Source organism: Mycteria americana, chromosome 7 (genome assembly GCF_035582795.1).
Source record: "Mycteria americana isolate JAX WOST 10 ecotype Jacksonville Zoo and Gardens chromosome 7, USCA_MyAme_1.0, whole genome shotgun sequence".
NCBI classification, from domain to species: domain Eukaryota; kingdom Metazoa; phylum Chordata; class Aves; order Ciconiiformes; family Ciconiidae; genus Mycteria; species Mycteria americana.
The window spans coordinates 45,748,066-45,763,915 of NC_134371.1; the positions used below are offsets into that span (position 1 = coordinate 45,748,066).

A 15,850-nucleotide genomic window follows, 5' to 3' on the forward strand; every position below is an offset into this window, starting at 1 on the left:
AGGAGAATGCCAGCACAAGAGCAAACAGGAATAACCATCCTGTTTCACTGAAGAACAGAATGGATAGCTTTATAAACCTGACAGATTTTCCCTAAATTCCTTTCTAAAGTAACAGAATTATCCACAAAATTGACAGCTTTATCTACAACTGACAAACTCACAAACTCATAGTAACTGAATAAAACCACTTTTTTTTTTTTTTCCTCGATTCAACATCAGAAATTGTGAACCCAGTCACAAATCTTTCAGCAACACTGCCTACCCAAGTGGATTGCCTTTTAAAGGCTTAAGATGAGCACACAGATGCCAACTCTGAGAAGATGGCATCCTGTACAGTCAAACCATAATGCTGGTGGCGTACATTGTTCTATGCATCAAAGACACCTATGGAATGAATTTTCAGAATCTACTAAGTGAGTATCTTGAAAAATGCCCTTTATAAGAGCTAAGCTGCAATACTAGATTAATACTTTATTACAAAACCCACATGAAACATTTTAGTATATTTAGGGGACAGACTATCACAAGCTATGTATTTTGAAAGATATCACAGATAAATAGATTCAGAAAGTAAGAAAATACAGCTGATACTGGCCAAAAACTTAGAGGTTCCCTGCAGAGAAATCACCCTGGACTAAACCGAAAATCTTTTTAAATCAGTACACAAAGAGGCTCTTGAGCACCAGTGCTGACTTCAGCTGTACCAGCTGTCCAGATGTAAGCTTTGCGATTTAATTTCCTGTTTGATAAACATGATGGCAGGCTTTGCATCACTCAAAGAGATGGGAATTAGATATCCCAGTATGGAGGGAAAAATAGCAATTTCAGTCTGCCACTGGAGTCATTTATGTAGAACTGCCAGCCCACTGTTTAAAGGCAGACAAAATTTGAAGGAAATCTCTCAGAGATGGACAGAAGGCTCTTAATCAGGGACTCTCAGCTCCAAGAGATTTCTCTGCACTTGGGGGGAATTTACTTCACCTATCTGTGACTCAGTTTCAGCCTTTCAAAAATAGCATCCTTACTCAAGATGGATGTTGAAACTCCTAATGGCTTGCAAGGGGGTTGAAATCCCAAAGTGAAAAACACAACGTGTATTTTAAGTGCCTATAAAATGACTGTAACCAAAGAAAAAATGTTCAGAACAGCTGAGCTAAAGCTTAGGAATTTTACTCTGAATCACTTTCATGCTGCACCCTCAAACCACTTTTAAAGAGGAGATGAAAGGAATTCCTTTGATCCACACTACAGCACCCCGTTCTTTCTTACTTGTGAAGGGAATAAAGCTTTCCACAAGCCGTTACAACCATTATACATGTAAGATGCTGACTGTTACCTACATGACGAAAGTATTTGTTAGAATTGTTAGACCTGCGTTTACCTAACTCTTAAGGTGAACTACATTAAAAAGGGGATTGCAAATGACACATCAACATTCCGCTGAGTTCTTTCAAAGTTCTTAAGTATAAAACTTCTGACTGTTTGTAACTGTTAAGGTTAAACCCTGAGAAACATTTCATTGCAATCTCACCAGCAGAACAGAAAGAAGGGAAGTGCCAACCTTTTCTGGTGTTAATTTCATAAGTTCCATGTTCTCCATACTGTGGCGGCGTCCTACTCTCGGTCTGGTACCTTCAAGAAAGAATCAAGTTCATCTTTCTATCATTAAGATTTACGGTGTCACCTTCAAAGCTGTGGCTGTACGCTTCTAAGTTCCAAGGTACAGCAATTCTGAGTTCCAAAATAGTGCAGTTAAATATATCAGCAGAGAATAAATAATCACTAGTAAAAGCAGCCTTCAAAACCGCACCGATCTAAGCTCCGAAACTTGCTTTCATGAGACACAGAGAAGGACCATGGATCTTTGAACAGAGGAACATCAAATGAACTGGGTTCTAGTGTAGCCCCCGGTGTCACTAAGATGGTAGGAAGAAAAAAAGGAACGACGTAATTTGGCAGCAAATAGATAAATCTCCCACATCAAAAAAAAAAGGGGGGGCGGGACGACGACACACAGTTAGAAACATCATGTGAAGAAACTAAGAGCAGTAACCTGTGATTCACAGTGTAAATCCTCCAGAAAAGGAGGAGCTGAAGGTGTCCAATACCGCAAAACCAACCTTTTTTGGCGGGGGTTGGGGGGGTGAAATGCATACTCAACCATCAGTAGTCAGAAAACAATACAAACAACAGATTCTTTTTGAAGTTCACTGTTAGAAAGTATTGCAGAAATAGGCACGTACCATTCAAACTGTTATCTACCACGTGGCTTTCTGACATCATGGAGTTGTTTGTGCTGTAGCTTAATCCAAGAACCATTTGAAGATCTGAGAGATTAAGTCTAGCAGTGAGTTCCCCACTTCTATCTCCTACCTGCAACCAAAATAAGCAGTTCTATTACTGTAACAAAGAATACACACATGTAAACATAAATCAAACCTTGTCCCCTAGATTTCTGGGAGAAAAAGGCTGAAAAAGTCTTCCTAGTTGAAAACAGAGAATCTTCTTTTTAATGAAGTACATAACTAAAAGGTACAAAACAAAGCCTAAAATAACCTCTGCTAGGCTATTAACTTGAATTCCAAGCTGACATTATCAGAGGTGGCACAACAACTAAGGAGCTAGTTGCAGTGAGACATGGCTGAAATAATGTGGAATCAGCTATGTCAGAAATCATTCAAAATCCATTCCATTATTCCAAATTACATGCATGGACACACCTCCATAAAATTACTGCATAAGCGAGAGCAAAAACCAACCAGCCAACATATGCAGAGTGCAAAAACCGTACCTCTCTTGAAATCTCCAAGTGCCTTTCTGCAAAATGCATAGCTTGGTCATGATTTCCCAGAGCAGTATATGCGTTCCCTAAACTCCAGCATGCTCTTCCTTCACCAATTCTGCAAAAAATAAACACATTTTCAATTATACCTTTACTCGCTGAACACTAGGGGTCAGGTTTTCATAATATTGCCACAATAAGATTGCTGTGACAAGAAAAATCAAGGCTATAATCAGAAACCATTGCAAGACCAACAAGTTAAGTACTGTATTTAAAGGAGTGTGATCTGGGTATAACCATAAATATGAGCAAATTAATCAAAATTTTAATTTTTAAGCTTACAGCAAACATAAGTCACTCAGTTTTGCAAGCATGGAACATTTTATAACCTACTTTCCTTTTCCTCAGATTGCATGCCGCCTTATTCTTAATATATTCTGCTTATTGAGTTAGAAGTGCATTTAAAAGTACTAAAAAATTTTAGTTGTACCCAACATTATAAAAAAGGCCTTGGAAATCATGATTATAAAATAAGCATTACTTGCTACTGTATTATTCTCCTTTCCCCATCCCTTCCCATCTTCGTAATTTCTGAAAAAGTAGGAGATGTATTCTTGTGAAGGTATGCAAAATTATTATAATGAAGTCATGAAAAAGAGAGATCTGCTTTTCTTTTCCTTAATTTACAAAGAAGATGCTGACTGAAGAAATTCATTCATCAATTCCTCTTTCATCTCAGACTCATTAGCTGCAATACTTTCATGAGCAATTCTTTTTTCCCCCTATGAAAACTGGAGCCCAGCATTGTAGGGAATTCACATTAATTCAGCTGTCATATACAGAACAATGACAGCAGAGTTAGACGTAACGGGATTTGGTTTAAGTGTCATACATACATTAAACAATCTCTTAGGGCTTACTTATCGTTTAATTCCTGAGCAATCACAAGGTGTTTCAAGTGATAATCAATCGCTTTTTCATAGTCTTGAAGCAAAGTGTATGTGTTCCCAAGGCTGTAGCAGGCCTGTGCTTCCACAGCTCTGTCTTTAAGCTGTCGAGCCAGCTGTAACGTCCTCCTGAAAGAAAGGGTTAGTCACCTCACAAATCGCTATAAGGAGAAGTTTTTAAAAGTGTACTTGCGCCAACTAAAAATCAGTTATACAAATTAAACCAACTAGGACACCAGGCTGGCGAATTCGCTGCTAATAAATTATTATCTTGCAAACTCTTACAAGATTTTAAGTGTCTGTATTCCACTCCTCTCCACTGCAACTTATTTCCACTTACTTTATTAGAGAGCAGACTGATCCCTCAAACAGCATCTTCTAATTTTAATGTATTGCTTCATCAATAATTTATAGCCGTTTTCCTGACTGTATGCACTTGAAACAGTTTAGTACCAGCATTAGAATACTGTATATTCTCCATCAACATGAGCACGACAGACCTATAACCACCAAGCCAGCCTTGAGTGCTAAGAATTTGAGTGCTAAGAGGAATCTGCTCAGTATTGAGGCTTTTTTCCCCTTTTCAAAAAGAACAGGTAAGCTCTGAAATCCACGTTAAGATGCTAATAAGACCTGTACTGTATCTTTGCCGAGCCTGTATTTTCCCAAGTTACAGCAGCAACTGCTTAGTGGTGCAGAGATCAAGAAAAAAAGTCTTGATTGAAAATACAGATTAAATATGTAAAATCATGTTGATGTGCACCACCTATCTCAGCTAGTGAGTATACCTGAGACAGCTACCCATCTCAGGTGTATTAAAGTTACTCAAGATCATTCCAGAACTTGCTAAGAGCTAAGACAGTAATGCTTGGCTCTAGAATAAAGGGGAATAAAGGCCTATCAACAGAAAGATGTCTACAGTGCTGAGAAGAATCTATTTAAAGTAACAAAAAAGTTAAAAAAAAAAAAAAAGATTAATGCTGCCCCTCCCTTGAAAGAACCAGAATAGTTAAACAACTAGGGAAAAATGTCATTTTTGCTAAACAAATGCAGCTCTTTAAGTATATTTTGAAGAGATGGCTATTCTACAGTGAGCTAAAGTACCAGGCACAACAGAAGTAAACTGTACAAGAAGAGGTATCAATTATATTTGTAAGCAGTCAACTAACTTGTAGTATTCAGAAGCGGTTTCAAATTCACCCAGGAATATGTAGGCGTTTCCAAGATTGCTGTATGCTCTTCTTTCCGCTGATCTATCACCAAATTCTTTTGCAATTAGGAGACGCTTAAAAATGTGAAATAATTGCGTTATTTACTCGATTTTGTACGTTGTAACAGATATTTGCATACAGAAATGCATGCTCATAGTTTTTCCACCGTACATCTTTATCTGTTCTTTAGGCCAACAATGCTTGAAAAGAACAGCCAAACCTGAAGCTGTGCCATTAAGATTTAAAACTTGCATGTAAAAGCTTGCAACAAGATCCAACACAATACATGTACTTAAGATCAGGAGCAACCGCTGATACTTTGCTAGAACAGCATTCCTTACTAGCACATTGTTGTACCTGTTCATGGGCCAAAACGGCACTCCTGAAGTTGCCCAGAAGATAGTGTGTGTTGCCCAGATTCCCAAAGGCACGTCCTTGTGCTGCTCTATCACCCAGCTCTGTTACTATTGTCAGGTTTTCCCTGTTTTGGGGGAAGTGAGAAGGGGAAGAATAGTGACTTTTAAGGGGTTTTTTTCTCACAGTCATTTAAATAATAATAAAAAAATACCCTTTCCATTTCTTTAAAGGAAAAGGTAGAGGTATTCTACTTTGGCCTATTTTAATGGCCTTTATGCAACCATAAATCTTCCACTGAGTAGGAAACGTTTCCTGTGAGATACTGAACTTAATTGCATTCTTACTCAGGCTGGTGTGCTCGCTTCTAGTTACAGAGCTACATTATATACAAGTATACTGAGGTCCTATTGTTGTCTCAGTCTGGTTTGAAGAGTACTACTGGATTCTAACATAAGGGAAGGACTTAGCAGGTAATAAGAGGTACACTAAAAATGAGGGCATAACAAAAAAATAGTGCTCTCCAGTTTAAAAGGGAAAAAATTCACAGGTACCACTGTTCTGAGTAGAAGCGTGCCACAGGTTACTTCACGACACCACAAATCTCCCAATATTGTAATGAACTAGATAACCATATCCTCTCAATCCCCAACATTTAAAGCTACTACTTACTCATAATAATCTGCAGCTTTTTGTAAAGCATTCTTCACATCATCTGGAAGTTCCCCTGGATCATGAGTCCCAGCACTAGCTACATTTTTCCCTTTAGAGTGATACACATTTCCCAGATTATACAGTGCTCTTGCTTCTCCAACCTAAACCAGAAGTAAAATAAGGCATTACAATTTTATGCTTCGAAGTCTTCTGTCACAACAACTATTAGTAATCCACAGATGGGAAAAAAAAGTTTGTTAACTAGTTGTCAACACATGCTCTGCCCATTCTGAACATGTTTTTATCACCCACCTGACTCCCACCCAGTCACATCCCTCAAGCAAATTGTTTTGCATACTATTTCCTTTTGAGGTGCAAGATACATAATAATTCTTGAGGCCAATTATCATTAAAAATTAAATTTAACCCCCCACACACAAAACAGGATAATACTCATTAATCTGGATCTCTAGTCTTCCAGGTGCAAACAACTATCTTACAACTAACAGACTCTTACTGTCTAGAAGAAATAATTGAATATTCAGTATTTACTTCCCTCCAAAAGGTGGCACACTCATTACCCATACAACAGGGTTCAGTAATATGTACTAGCAGTTTACTTCCAGATTCCTAAGTAATTCTTACCTTATCATTAAGCTCTCTGGAAATATCCAGATGTCTTTGACAACAAACAATAGCTTCCTCAAAATTCCCAAGTACCTTTAAGGTGTTACCCAGATTCCCACTGGCTTTAGCTTCTCCCAGTAGATCTCCAATTGTCCTAAAATTACAGAAATAAAGTACCCAGTAAATAGTGTATAATTTGAAACCAAGCAGATGATGAATGTATGATAGACAATCAGAAGAATTTATGAAGAGATTACAACCATGTAAATGGGTACGCATTCAGTTCATTTTATATCTAAAATGCACTCACACAAATGTTGTTCAATCTGTGGTTACAGACATTTAATTTTGTTGGTGCTGTTTGTGCAACTGCCAGTATTCATGGTATTGATCACCTACTTAATATAAAAAAAAAAAAACCCAAAACCAAAAACAAAACAAAAACAACCCCCCCCTCACTTCTTTTAGGAAGAGAATAAAGAGAAAATTCTTTATGATTACGTAGAAAGACAGTCCCAGCACTAAAAAGAGAGGTTTAACTGCTTCTGTATTTTACTTGACTATCATAGTCTTACATTATTGACAAGATATACTGGTCTCCCAGAAAGCTCAGAGGTAATACTACATTTCTAGATTCTAAATGAGACTAAGGCAAAAGACTGCCACTGAACCACTCAGACTGTGATACTTGGGGAATAACACAACAAAACAAGTTCCCACAAGGTTATAGCACTTGAGCAGGTTAAGGCAGGGGGAAGAATAGATTTGTGTCTAAATTGAGGTTAAGTACATTAGGTGCCTGTGTCTTTTATTGGATCTATACCAAATCATTAAAAGCCAGATGCATAAATAGCGTATGAAATGCATAGTTTTTTTTAGATTTCACAATATTATGAGTTTTACACAGAAAAACATGAATGAGTTCTGTCTAGTTAACAAGAGAGCCAGCTTAACATTCTGGAGACCCAGAAAGACTGAGTTTTAGAAACAGGAAAGGGTAAAGAAAGGGTGGATTTAAAGAAGCCAGTTAATTATCCATAAACCTGGTGAGGCCTCAGTCAGTACTAAGATTATGGTGCTAGACTAAGTATTAGCTCCGAGGTTAAAGGGCAATCAAGCTACCTGCCAGACCCCCTGACCCTCTGCCATCACCACATTCACTCATTATCCGGTATTAATAACAGGGTTTGGTAGGAAAACGAACAGTCAACCGCTCATCTCTACAAGAATGGGATGAAATGGAGAATATGGTTAAAGAAAGACACAAGATTACCTTGCAAGAGTTAAATCATGGTGATGGTATTCCAAGGCCTTTGCGTATTCATGCAGGTAGAAATAGGCATTGCCTAACTGGCTGTAAATTGCACTGAGTGTTTTTAAATCTTCAGTTCCAACCTGAACAGCTGCTTCAAAAAAAGATACACCAGCTCGGCAATCTCCTGCTTTACACAGGCGCTCACCTTCCAAAGCCAGCTCTAGGCAGGAAGCCTCCATCCTGCACAATTCAAGTAAAAAGAAAACCAGTCACTCTAAATGTAGTACTTTGTCTAATAACCTCAGTTCTGAAGAGGGTCTCTATTTGGTTAGGACAGGGAGTCAGCACCTCAGTACAAGCAATGAGCTTGGTACTATAATGTTACAGAACCTAATGCTGAAATGGAAATTGCAACTTCAACAGTGATGAGCAAACATAACATTAGAACAAATAGCTTAAACTTGTTTTTTCTTTCTTTCTTTTTAAGTCTCAGGGAGAAAATCCAAACACTGCTTTGTCCATATATAGCACTGGTAGGATTCAAAAATGCAGAGTTTTCACCATCTAGATAATTTTGGAAAAGTGACCTAAAAACCAAGCTATTTTTGGCAAATACTGATTTTGACAAACGTAAGCACTTTTATTTTTAGGTTGATACCATAGTTACCTGCAAAACATCTTACAGAGAAAAAATATTAAAATTCAAATATTCCTGTGTATCAAAGACCAGGACTATTTTTCCCAAGGTTGTTTCCTATGTAATTCAACACTCCTTGGCACTTCGCCATTTCACCATTTCTGAAAATTCTCAGAGTGCAAAGAAAAAAGGTCTAGATTGAATTAACAACAAAATGTGTGTCAATTCGAGTTACTTAACTGAGATGCCATCGTTCCAGAAGCTACTGGAATATTTTTGATTATTATAGGCAAATAATCATGTAATTATACAGGTACAAAATACTGCAAGCAGTAAAGAAGATACTCACGAATGAATTTATAGCAGAATTTGCAGAAGATTACATTTTGAACAATGAACAAAGAAGCTGTTAGAGAACTGCAGCTGCCAAAAACATTCATACATATTTTTGCTACTGTGAATTCAGGTGTACAAAAGGTAACATTTCAGTAAGTGTTAATGATTATATACAAATATTTCCTACTTTCCAGTCCCAAGATGCGAGGGAGGTAGGGCAAAGGAGGATGAGAAGGAAGAAAACTTCAGGGTCTTGATCTTGAAGCAATATGGTTCTCTAGTTTTTTTCAAGATACATGCATTTTTAAAAGCTCACAAAAACACCATCAGTCTACTTTTAAAATATTTTTCAAAAAGAAAACTCAGTAAGAGACATTCTGTAAGTGTTTAAAAAGTATGTGCTATTATTGCCAAAAAGTGGACATCAACTTCATACATTTGTGTATTGTTTTGAATTTTTCTTCAAGATGGATAACACAGTAAGTAGGAAGGGCTTTGCACTCCAAAACAGAACGTTTTATGTAATTAAAGGTATCCTCATTACGTCATCATTTAATATTTACCTGGTTGTAAGAACAAACCATTTAGAATTCTATTCCTAAAACCGTTTCCCTTCATATGCACAGATCAGTAATAGCAACAATCAAACATTTGCTGTTGCAAAAGTTATTTTAATGGCAAGACAGCTATTTTGACAAGACATAGTGATGAAGTATTTAACATACCTGCAATGTTTACATTTCTTAATTTTTCTAAATGGGAAAAAAACAGGTTATACATATATAAATCTGAGCAAGAAGGAAATATTTTTGAAAAATCCAATTACTTTCAAGAGAACTAGAAGAATTTGGATCATAAGTAAAATAAGCTACCAACACAAAATAGTACCGTACCTGCTGGTCTTCGACATTCCACAACTTAAGCACAACGAGATAACAGACATATTTAACTTTTGCAATTAAAAATGCTGTGTGCTGGGTAGTTGGTAAAGATGCAGACAGCAAATGATAACTCAGGCATGAAGTTCTTCCCAGGCCCAACTTCTCAGGTTGGATATCCATAACACATGCAGTATTTTTAGGTTTGGAAACTCTTCTCAGAGAAGGTAAAGCATTCCTATTTGCCAGAACACACAACCTGGTTTTTATTACATTCTGCATGTGTTGAATGTAAGACAGAAAAAGGCAGAAATGATTAAGTACAGTTAAGTACAGGCAGAAATGATTACACCATCAGCAACTGAAGGTTTAAGACTTAAAACACTTCATCGGGTAATCTTAATCCTATCCAAAGAGGTTCTCTCCGGGCACCTCATGTTAACTGACACGTCCAATTAACGTGATGGCTAGAAAATATGGTGTTCCTTAGTGCAAAGATTTAGACCATTACACAATCACATTCATTTCTTTAGATTTTTAGCTTGAACAGCTAAAAAGGGTAGAGCTTTCAGCAAAATGTGCGTGTGACATAATAATAGTCAAAATGCTATACTGGACTCCAGTTTTGTAAATGAATTTATCCCGTTAAAAACAATTCATGTTTTGATTTGCAACTATGATGCATCAGCCACCTAATATATGAAGAAAAGGCACAGTTTAAAAAGGTACAAAGACAACGTCAGAGAATGCTATGGACCGGTAATTTTCCTGATATACTGCATTCAGTTAATTTTACACTATGCCAAAGGCTGCCAAATGCCAAGGCAGCATTACCATTTCATCAAGGAACTTGAAACGTCATCTTTTGACTTTGCAACCCCAGACTTAATGTAACTTATAAAAATGAAAGATTTGGGTTTTTTCATACAGAACACAAATAACTATGAAGCTAAGGCTTATACCCAGGCTGATGAAAATCAGCTGTTATTACAGTGTTTCAATTCAACCAGAATTATAGGAAGTAAATGAGAATGGGAATTAGTAATTGTTTCAGTAAAAAAGAACCCCAAATTTAACACTACGCTTGAGTGCAACTCTAGAAAGGTTGTGTTAACAGGTTGGTAGAATCTGTACAGCAAGTTAAAGCTATAATTCCATTTGGATCCATTCTTACTGACCTTCTACAATTTCAAAGTCTAAATAAGCCATAAAAAAAAGAAAAGAATAGAGAAAATCAAATATTTGTTTCCACAGTTGCCTGTACCCAATATTAATATTTTATTTGCATTACATAAAAGCTATGAAATCATTTAGTTATAAGTTTGCTAGGCTTATCCATCAAGTACCAAAACTGGACTCAGAGGAAGTTTGGTTTTGGTTTTTTTCTCCCCCCTTCAGTACTTAAAGAACTGTTATGAAAATTAACTTTTTTTTTTTTTTTTAAAGATTTACATAGGTGTTCTCCAGTCAAAAAACCATCACCTCTTAGGGATGTTTAAACTGTCACTACTAATGGTTAAATAGCATGTCGGCAGACTAGACAGGGCTAGTTTATCAATGTTTTAGGAAGTCATTAAATAGTTACAAGGAGAATATGAAATTACCTTCTCTGTTCCCAAGGCTGAATTGAATTACTTATTTATTCAACACCCAATGGCTAAACAAAAGACACATTGAATCCGCAGAGACGAGAAGAGAACAAGGCCCATTCATCTGTGTACTTCTAATGAAATTCTGTTCCTGCTAAACAGGATAATGTTCTTCCAGATATTACTGTGGAAATACTCATACAGGGCTTCAGTTTATTATTCTGTTTATAGTTGCCTGGACCTGTTCTCTGAAAGGTTGGCATCTCCTGAATAATTTCTCATTTGTAAAACTACCTCATCCTTATCTGTCCCCCTAAGCTTTTCATCTTGCCTGGCTCCCTTCCCCCCCCTTTTCTTCTTTTTTTCCCCTTGTTCTTCTCTGACCTTCTTCACATTCTCTTTGAACCTTTATAATTATAAGAATATAAACCCTATGCATACGCCTCTATCCTACCCTCCCTGCTTTTTTCTCCCATTTTGGAGTCTCCCTTCCTTCAGCTGTTCTCATCTTACAACAAAGAACAGAAAACTGGTAAGAAATAAGGCAACAGAAGGCAGCAAGAAGACTCATCGATGACTGCAATCTTTAAACACAAATAATTTAGTTTTACTCCGTTCAATTCCCACTAAGAGGATTTTTTGCCGCTGAGGGGGAACGGGGCTGCCACGCAATTTGCCATGAAACATGTCGATACACGTAACATACCTAGACACAAACCAAAAAAACCCTATTATATCTCTTTGATTCAGATGCATAAAATTACTAATGCCACAGCATCCTATAATAAAGATCACATACTATTCCTGACTCCTGCCCTTATTCTTGGTTTCTGTACATGATGCAGAAGCATACCACATTGACCACTCCAAACACCTTAGCTACACCTCCACTGGAACACTGTGTTTAGTCAAACTAAGGTTGATGGCAAACTTAGAAACAAAACAACACACACACATACATGAAGAAACAACACACCTGAATTTTAGGTCCTTTTGCTCCAGTCAAGATAAAAGCAGCTGCAAGTTTTTGGTGTATGAATTTAGCAGGCCAAGACAAGTGAGTTCTACAAATATTTACTCTATAGATCACTTATTAGTCCCATTTATTAACATCAGCATTTTATTTTCAGTCACTAAACAACATAAGAATAAAAAAATAGTTTCCTTCCACCAGCATAAGCATTTTTATAGCTACTAAAGTGATACTGGTCAACTACAGTGAGGAGAAGAAGACAGCTTGCACAGTAAGAAACCGACTCGTAGTGAAGCCTTTCCTTAGGAGTGGGCCACCAGCTTCTTTTTAAAGTCAGTTCTATTGGAATACCAGTGGGAAGGAAAAAGCAGCCTGAGAGCCAAACGAGCCTGGGACAATACCTGTCAGTAAAAAATTTTAAATACTGATAAATAACACCACCACCCCCAGTAATTTATGACCTATTGTTTCCTGCATTAAATTTTAAATTACAACCAAATAAAATCTTTCCAAATTATAGCTATTAGATTAAGTCATCATAAAATTCCAGTTCAATATACTGAATTAATTTGCAGTTTCTCTAAGTTTTAGAAAAGTTTAATATTTAAAAAAAATTAAAAGGATTATGCCTTGGTAGTTTTTAAATGTTCATCAGATTACAGTTCTTACAGAAAAGTTTAATAAGGCTATTAATGTTTTTACTGTTAATCAGTAAAGCCTGTACTGAAATACAGCACAAAGTAGTAAGACATTTTGCCCTGACTGTGCTTGCCAATTTTTCTGAAGTTATTTTTGGCTTGTCAATTTAAACCAGACAATTGGCCGTGATGCTTTCTTCATCCATTTACTTCTATAGTAGTACCCTGAACAGCTCCTGCTTTTATTAAAGAGTGAGCAAGGACCTTCTACAGTCCTCCTTGGGGAGGACCAAGAGCATCAGCAACAGCGCGGGTAGACAAGTTGCAGGAAGGCTGGGAGTTAGATACATTCAAGAAACACTTAACACAGAAGAAATACCATGCTCACACACTTCGGGATTCCTGCTGTCAAAGCCACCATATAAAGATTTCAGCAAAATAAAGAGAGCAGAGAGTAAATTACAGTTTATTTGCTAATTTTCTCCCTACTGACCATGAAAAAAGCTCCTCCTGCTGACTGTGCTGCTAACAAGAACTAACACTGTACTTCTATGAAACAGAAGTCCAGACCAATCTAACAGCAAATCTAACACTGTCGGAACGTTTTCAGAATTAATTTTAAGCCACAGAATATGCTGTATTACAAATAAGGGTACTGCTTTGTTCCTGTTAGCTAGCAAGGAAAAGACCTCCAAAGCAAGGATGAACAGGGGAGAGGGTGGGGGGAGCACACAAGAAGAATCATGCTTTTTATTTGTTTTTAAAACAATCATTCCAGTGTTCCAGTGTCCCTTCCTATTGAATGAGCTGCAAGATTTACCCTTCCAAACACCAGCGATCCAAATACCATGCACTACACAATGCTTCTGTTGTTCAGGTTCCTTAGAGGGAGTCTGCAATGCTAGCATGTTGTCCCATGTCTGTAAAGGGGGTTCCAGAAGAAAAATTATGAAGGCTCTCAGAAGGGAAATCGTGAACCCTCTTGACTTGCACTAACAGTACTTTTTTAGTCCCAGGCATCAAAGCAATTTTCATCTATCAATCAAATCTCTTTATTTTAGGCAAGAAAAATATTGCTCTAGATGACAGCACACCTAAAAAGTCATCGTTCAAAGAAGCAATAATGGGACAAGTACAGAGAACTTTAGCAGACAAAACTCAACAATTTGCATATGCAGCCCAAAAGCTAAAAGGAGGGAGAGGAGGTATTACCATGCAGGGATCACACTTCATACCATTCTATTAGAAATACAAAGAAATAGAGACAATCATGTACTATTCTGCAACCACACACAGTTCCAATACTGTATAATCATGTAACTGTATTAATATAATCTAGTAAATAACAAAAGTGAATTTTCATAGTTCAAAAATCGAGAAAAGCAAAAAAAAAAAATAGTGATTTTAGCTTTCAGTTTCAGTTACACTAGTAACAGAGATATCAAACTTGTTTAGTTTTCTATTATTAACAGCACTTATTCATCCATACTAAAATTAATACAGTCTTACCTGTATCGCACATGAAAGGAACGATCTTCACGCATGCTTATCAAAACATTACTTTCCTCCATTGAGGTGCATTATCAGTAGAGAAAATAATACTGTTCTGTAGTAGGGTAAGTACTTTACTATGGAGAACTGTTGTCAGAACACCATTCCAGTTAGTTTATTAATAAGTTGGAGTAAAGATATCCTAAGCTCCTGTTGAAAAACTCTTCTTTATTACTAAGGTAAGGAGGTCACTGCCAGACACATCTTAAACCTTCAGAAACGTGTTCAAGTTCTTTCATCTGTGGCCCTTTAAGCTCCATTCAGCTGCGTTTCTGCAAAGGGAACACAAGATGCTTGGCTTGAAGTCTCATAGTCAGTTAATAACTCATAACCATTTGCAGCTGATGTAAAAGCATAACACTACTCCTACCAAGCAGGAAGCGTCAATCAAGAACATAAAGCTAGAGCCAAAACTTTCTACATACATATGGCAATTCCTGGAGGCAAGCAAGAAAGCAAAGAAAGTTAAAAAAACGAACGCTCTCTTTCTGCTGGAAACTTCGAGTAATTTACCCTTGTTAGTATTCTTTGGCCTCATGAAGTTCCAAGCAAAAAGCTTAAAGGATGAAAACTACAGAATTAAAGGCATAATATAATACAGATCACAAACTGCTTTACACATAAACAGTACTGCTGAAACCCTGACAGTCTGCTGAAGTCCCGCAGTAGTCAGAACTGGCTGACACAATCCCATCTGGAGATCATCCATTCTGGAGACCATCCCACCCAGAACATTGAGCACAGAAGCCAGCAGAGGTTTAAGCTCCATTCCCCCTTCCCCTCCCTGCTCCCAAAAGAAAAGGCAGGAAGGGATGGGGGCATTGGTTTGGGGTTTTTTGTTTCGTTTTTTTACACTGGCTTCACATTCCAAAATGCTGCAGCATTGTCACATGAGCTCCAAACTCTGCTTCAAAGGGATTGCAGCAGCCAGCACTTAGACTTAGACATGTTTAGGCTGGCAGGGGAAAGATTAACAGAAAAGAAACTCTGTATACACAAGTTTACCCAGTTTTACGTATATTTTTAGTAGAGGAGTTGACATATTTATTGCTCAGTACTAATATTACCTTCCTTTGCAAGTAAACATATAGTTGTGTAATCCACAAATGCATATTTCATCAAGAGACTGCAGAGATGTCAAAAGACAAGAACAGAGCTCAGATTTAAAGCTGTCACCAGAAGAAAATGCAACCCCCTCTATTTTTAATTGTCCATGTAGGCCATGCCTTTTCCTCTCATTAGTTTTATCAAGTACCAGCTGTGAAGATTCATGCTTCCTATCATACTCTACCTTGACAGCACCCCTCAAATAGACCATCCACATTCTTCCAGTCAGACAACTATTTTGCCTTTCGATGCTCATCATTAGAATTATTTGGCATCAACAAGTGGGTGTGGGTATATTTTTGCAATTACAA

General features: G+C 37.2%; 1 protein-coding gene across 5 annotated transcripts in view; it reads right to left on the minus strand.

Annotated features, from left to right (window-relative positions):
- Positions 1 to 15,850, minus strand: part of GPSM2 (G protein signaling modulator 2) — a 31,794-nt gene that overhangs the window by 4,308 nt on the left and 11,636 nt on the right. For 3 of the 5 annotated variants that reach the window (XM_075508203.1, XM_075508206.1, XM_075508205.1), the window contains exons 2-10: positions 7,849 to 8,070; positions 6,594 to 6,729; positions 5,967 to 6,109; positions 5,298 to 5,421; positions 4,899 to 5,014; positions 3,703 to 3,858; positions 2,792 to 2,900; positions 2,244 to 2,373; positions 1,562 to 1,632 (exon numbers count right to left, since the gene is read on the minus strand). In XM_075508203.1, the coding sequence (XP_075364318.1) occupies positions 1,562 to 1,632; positions 2,244 to 2,373; positions 2,792 to 2,900; positions 3,703 to 3,858; positions 4,899 to 5,014; positions 5,298 to 5,421; positions 5,967 to 6,109; positions 6,594 to 6,729; positions 7,849 to 8,069 (1,206 nt within the window). In that variant the 5' untranslated portion in view covers position 8,070. Of the gene's footprint in view, positions 1 to 1,561; positions 1,633 to 2,243; positions 2,374 to 2,791; positions 2,901 to 3,702; positions 3,859 to 4,898; positions 5,015 to 5,297; positions 5,422 to 5,966; positions 6,110 to 6,593; positions 6,730 to 7,848; positions 8,071 to 14,390; positions 14,705 to 15,850 lie in introns of all 5 variants that reach the window. The other 2 variants (XM_075508201.1, XM_075508202.1) reach the window with 1 other exon arrangement.